General features: G+C 40.8%; 1 protein-coding gene across 2 annotated transcripts in view; it reads right to left on the reverse strand.

Annotated features, from left to right (window-relative positions):
- EED (embryonic ectoderm development) overlaps positions 1 to 5374 on the reverse strand; it is a 33666-nt gene extending 28292 nt beyond the window's left edge. Inside the window, exon 1 of one of the 2 annotated variants that reach the window (XM_029208419.1) lies at positions 4411 to 5374. In XM_029208419.1, the coding sequence (XP_029064252.1) occupies positions 4411 to 4524 (114 nt within the window). In that variant the 5' untranslated portion in view covers positions 4525 to 5374. The remainder of the gene's footprint in view (positions 1 to 4410) is intronic. The other variant, XM_029208420.1, reaches the window with a different exon arrangement.
- Between the last annotated feature and the right edge of the window lie 626 nt (positions 5375 to 6000).

Below are 6000 nucleotides of genomic sequence, written 5' to 3' on the forward strand. Positions count from 1 at the left end.
ATTACATATTCCAAAGTGTTTCTTGGAATAAAGAGATTTATTTAAACCTATATCACCTTAGGGCAGTAGTTACTAAATTCATTCCAGAGGAAGCTTTTTTTCATGGAGTGCCTATTAACACCTATGAGAACACATATTAGGAACCATTGTCTTAGAGGTTATTTTTAAATTACTGCTTCCTAAAGTTGGTTTTATGATATTACAGAACATTAAAAATTAACTGGAGTATCAAAAAGTATATTAAAAATTCATATTAATTCCTTAAAAACTATATGGTATTATACAGTAGTTCTTAGGGGTGGTTTTTCAAAACGAATGGTTCCTACCAAAATGGAACGCTTTAAAAAAAAAATACACAAATCATTCTAAAATATACTGGTTATCTAGGGTGAAAGAGAATGAAGTGGATAGACAGCACATAGTAATGCTCAATATCTAGACTGTAATTTAATGTAAATACAATCAGCTTTTATAGATATAGAAATGTAAAACTTTAGAGTTCAGTTCCTAGGTTGAAATCACTGGGGTTTTTTTTGTTGTTGTTGTTTTAATATATATTTACTTATTTATTTAGGCTGCCCGTGGTCTTAGTTGTGGCATGCACGTGGGATCTAGTTCCTTGACCAGAAACTAAACCCGGACCCCCGCAATGGAAGTGCAGATTCTTACCCACTGGACCACTGGGGAAGTCCTGAAATCACTGTTAATCTCTATTTCTCCCTACCTTTCAGTTGTATTTACACAGTTAAAACCTAGTATAGAAAACAATTTTGTGTTTCACTGGAAAACTATATAACTACTGCATGCTCCTCCGTGTTATCAGATTCTAACCCCCTTCACTGCCTTTGAACAATCTTACATCTCTTACACTGTGCATAATCCAAAGGTAGAGGTTCAAAATGTCTTCCCTTTCACGCTGAAGAAAAGTTTTTGTCTCCATTTGCAATTTCATCTGTACATTCCTTTAATCCATATACATTTGTACTGTTTGACTCACACTTGCCCAGTTCCCTCATATGAGTAAAATAAAATGTTTCTGAAAATTTATTCTTTTTCTGAAAATTATCTTTCAACACTAGAGAAATGAAATAATAAAACGGTTAGACATTTATTCACTAGCTTCTTCCCAGTCTGGAAAATTCTTCTTTCCATTCTAAAAATTCAACTGCTAATCAAGAAGCCACACAAAACATTGTTAATAATTGGGGCACATTACATGTATGTGTATGCGTGTGTGTGTATGTGTATAAACTTTTAACCACTTAATTTACCCATCTCCTCAAATAGGCAAATCAAGATCAAATGGAAATCAAGCAGTCAAATGGAAATGAAATACAGTCACAATGCTTTCATTTTATCTTTAAATTCAAACCTTTCCTAAGTATCTAATATGTGTACAAACTGACTTCCACCTTGGCCCCTCCTCAAAATACAGAATGGTACTATGCAACATATATGGCACTACCATCTACATTTGCTCAACAGGGAAACAGGGATAGTAATTTGGCCCTTAATCTTGCCACAGGCTGCTTAAGCAAAAGACATGTCTCCAGATTCAGCCTTCTGATCTCAGTACCAGACAACTATTAGTATTCTTCCATAAGCTAATTACTCTGCAGTCATATGAAAAAGTTAATAGAATGGCAGATACATATAAAACAAACTTAAAATAGGTCAGATGTTAACTAGATTTATTGTGCTGATCATTTTGCAATGTATACAAATATCGAATTACATTGTGCATCTGAAATAATGTTATTAGTCAATTATACCTCAATTGAAAAAAATTTTAATGTCCTTTCAATTCTTTGATTCACTTTAACCGTAGCAAGCGCTCAGACTACTACCTTCACTCCAACTCAAAAACACCACATTCTTTCCTCCACTTGCTTTTGGCCTTCCTGTCATTATTTGGCTCCCTCAAGAGTAAAACCACTGCCCTTGTTAGCTTTTTCTGAACTCATTTTTATAGAGTTCTCTACTCGCTTCCCTTAACTTATGTCCTAGATCTGGGTCCCTGGATGAAATTCAGAGGACCTGTGAACTTAAGCAGCAAAATAAACAAATACATAAATAAATTTAAAGTTGCATTTTAAGTTTCACTCTCTTTAAGTGAAATCTATTACTTCCTTCTATTATAATGCAGGCAGCATACATGCTAATGTTACTGTAGCTGTGACTTTCTCACCAATGAAATCAGGTATTTTTATATCACATTATAGTTGTTGCAGATCTCAAAAATTGTCTATGCCCATCATAACTATCAGAGTCACTGCAGACCTAGTTACTTAATGTGCTAATAAAGAAGCACTTGATATTAAAGCACTTTATTAAAACAAATCTTAAATGTTTTTTAAAATTCTGTAACTTTTTAATAATTTTATCACTGATTTTGTTTGTAATCTTATATACTGTATTTTATACATTTGAAACTATTATTCTGAGAAGGTTTCACAGGATTTATTAAGGTGTCCAAAGCACAATAAAGGTTAAAAGTCCCAGCCAAATGGAGGAACCAAAACAACGGCTTAGTCCAATCATCTAGTTCTGAATAGCTTTAGTATGCATCAAGGAGTACATTCCTCTTAAGGGTCTGTAAAAAGAAAATAACCTTTCAATTTATTTGGTTCCCTGAAATTTTCCTCAGTCTAACAGGTTATTGACATTTTCATTACATTTCTGCCTGATTAATATGTGGAAGGGCCAGAAACATAAGTCTAGACAATGTGATTACAAAAGAAGTAATAGTAATTAACACTTGTATGGTACTTATTAAGGAGCAGGCACTCTTTTCAGCACTTTACCTATATTATCTCATTTAATCCTCACAAACATCCCATGAGGTAAATACCGTTATTATCCCCATTTTTAAGATAAGAATCTAAGGCAACTAGGTCAAGCACCTTGCTCAAGATCAAGCAACCGGTAAGCAGTAGAGTGGGGATTTTAACCTAAGAGATCCAGTTTGTGCTCCTAGTCACTAACCTAATCTGCCTAGAGAAATTTAAGAAGAGGTGGAAATAAAACAGACACCAAGGGCTGGAATGAAGAGGGTCAAAAATGTTAGATCCCAATATATAATAAGATTGGGAAGCACAAACAGGAAAAAAACAGATTTAAAGTAACATTCAACACCTAAGCCTTCCAGAAATTTCAAGTCCAAATCCCACAAACTGACAATCTGCCAAATATCTTTCTTCTATCTGCAAAAAGAATTCTTTCCCATCTGTTCAGTGAAAATTCTGGTCTTGACACCATGCCATATATATGCTTCAGTCGGTAATGCAGTGATGTAGAACTTAGGAACTGGGTGTGTAAGGTACAACATTTATTCTTAAAACTAGCTAAACTGAGAAAAAGAAGAACTTACACCACCTTCCTATAACACTTTAAAGGTTTAAAAAAGATAATCAGATGTTGTTACCTCGGAGGGTTCACATTTCAGAGTAGTAATTCGTTGAGTGAACTGTGAAGACATTTTGCTGACCTTATTGGATATAAACTTAAAACATGAAACTGAAAATTAATGTCAGTTCGGTCATTACTGGCGTCTCGCCTAAAAACATTGGGATCAACTGTTGGGACGAACTAGAGCACTACCAAGATCCATTTAAGAGTTAAAAAAAAAAAATCTGATTCCAAAACACCTTACACATGCGAAGCCACGAGCCCACACCTAAAGACATCTACCCTGACCACAGCGGCCTAAAATCTTCCAGGTCATCCCCTTTATCTTAGTGAAAACTTACAAAAGAGTAACTGTCCCTTCTCATTCCTTCCTCAAGGGTCGTTTCCCCCTCCAAGTCAGTAGACGACCCTCTCAATCTTCCTCCTCCTGAAGAGAAGCCGACTGTCAGGCACGCCCCTTCTCCACGGACAAGACAGGAACGGACACAAAAGCCCCTTTAAAAGAGTCACCGAAATCTCTTACGTCTAAGAGCTAATCTTCCCATCCTGGACAGTCGGTATGGGTCTACGAGTGACACGGACCCTAGATTCCTTTTTTAAAGTCCATTAACACACGCTGGCCCCTCCTTCCAACTGTCTTAGAAAAACCTCTAACTTGCCTTTTAAACTACTGGAATCTCAGATCCGCAGTCTCCCAAAATCTGCCTAAAGGCCCAGACACTCCGCATGCACGCAAAAAGATCTCAGAGCCCTCTGACCTCCACCTCCACGCTCTCTCTAAAACCACTCTCCTTCGTCAAGTTTCCGCTCGCTCTCGGCCGCAGCTCAAAATCCCCGTAGAGACAAGTTCGATGTTCTCCTCCACGCCCGCGTTTTCCTGAGTAGAGGGTGACACCTCTCCCTCCCCCCACAGCCGCCTGCCCGCCCCCGCGCCTACAGTTTAAAAAGAATTTGAAACTTTCACTCCAAAGTCCCGTCCGGACTGCTCAGCGCTGCACTCACATTCTCGTCTCCAGAGAGGTCCGGGTTGCTGTTCTCGTCGCTGCTCAGCTTCTGCTTCTTGGCCGCAGGCATGTCTGTTCCCGCCGGCGCTGTAGACACTTCCCTCTCGGACATATTCCTCCGCCTCCCTCCAGGTTCCTGCCGCCTAGGGCGGGGCCTCCGCCACACCGCCGTCAAGCAAGCCCGTCCGGAGCTTGCCGCAAAGTTGCCACTGCCGCCGCCACCTCCACCACTCCCCCCACTGTCGCAAACCGCGCCCAGCCGCCGAGGCGGGCGTGCGTGCGACCCCGCCACACTGCTGAAAAAGGGGCGCGCGCGCGCGCCCTCCCGCGCGGCTTCCTGGATCCTTCCCTTTCCCCACTCCCGTCTTGCCCTTTTCCCGCCGCCCTCCCGGCGGTTTGCACGGAGAGGTGTGATCCTTGGCTTTCGAGGGCAATATTTCGTACGTCACCCTTCCCCACGACCGCCTCGAAAAAGGAGAGGCGGAACTCAGAGGGATGCCCCCTCACCACCTTCCTCCTTCCAAAGACGTTTCAGCCGCTATTGGCCCAATCCTTCGATCCCCGACCCGCTGCAAGGACTCGAAAGTCTGTGGAATGGACTAGCCTATCAATGTCCCAGGAGACGGGGGACGAGACGAGAAGTCACCTCTTGGTTTAGCGGTGTATGCCAAGGGTCCTTAATCTTGAACTCGGAGAATAACGCTCTCACATTATTCACGGAAGCTGATCACAATCTAATTTTCGGTTGCGAAGAGAAATTTTAAAATTGTAGACTGCTTCTCACTTTCCTCCCCTACCTAGCAAATGGGAGTTACCCGCTAATGGGTGCGCATGCGCTGGGGCGTATTCTCGCGCTTGGTTGTCCGGACCCGCCTCCTCCAAGCCCCTCCTCTTTGAAATCTTGTTTGTGAACCAGGTAGCCTTCCACCGGGTTTCCGTAGTCCAGGATGGATTTCTAAACGTTACAAAATCATAATCCCTGAATGCCCCCTAGTTTCTTGATGAATATTTATTCTAGTGAACGTTTATTGCGATGAATGTTTATCCTCGTCCAATTGGTACCAATATTGGGTAGGGTTTAGGTAGGAATATACTAAAATTATAATTCTAGACTCCAATGAGTTACATTCCAGAGTGCTTCTTTTACCTGTTAAAGGATTATCAAGGCCCTGAACGACAAGGCCTAAAAGTCAATGGTCATCTCCAAGCATGTATGCGACTGTGAGACAAATGACGGACAATAATTTTTGGCACACCAGATACAATAAAATTCTAGGGGAAGGCAACAAAACTGTTATGCTTCACCAAAATGTTTGCTGTGTTACTGTATCTGGGCGGTTGACAGGTGCCAAATACATTGGTGAGCCTCGTGGATTTGTTAGATGGGTGATTAAGACACATAACCAAATGAATAGCCCAGAAAAGGAGAACTATGACAAGAAATAAAAGCCAGTTCCCCCTCCCTCCCCCTTTTTTGGAACTTAGCTGTGACAACATATTTCTGGGCCTCATCTGTAAAAATGAAGCTATAGGAAGGCACCTAATACTTCTTGATCACTTACTTGATATTATATATTTTTTTGTCTTT

Source organism: Monodon monoceros, unplaced genomic scaffold (genome assembly GCF_005190385.1).
Source record: "Monodon monoceros isolate NGI ecotype Baffin Bay Population unplaced genomic scaffold, NGI_Narwhal_1 Super_Scaffold_7, whole genome shotgun sequence".
NCBI lineage: Eukaryota > Metazoa > Chordata > Mammalia > Artiodactyla > Monodontidae > Monodon > Monodon monoceros.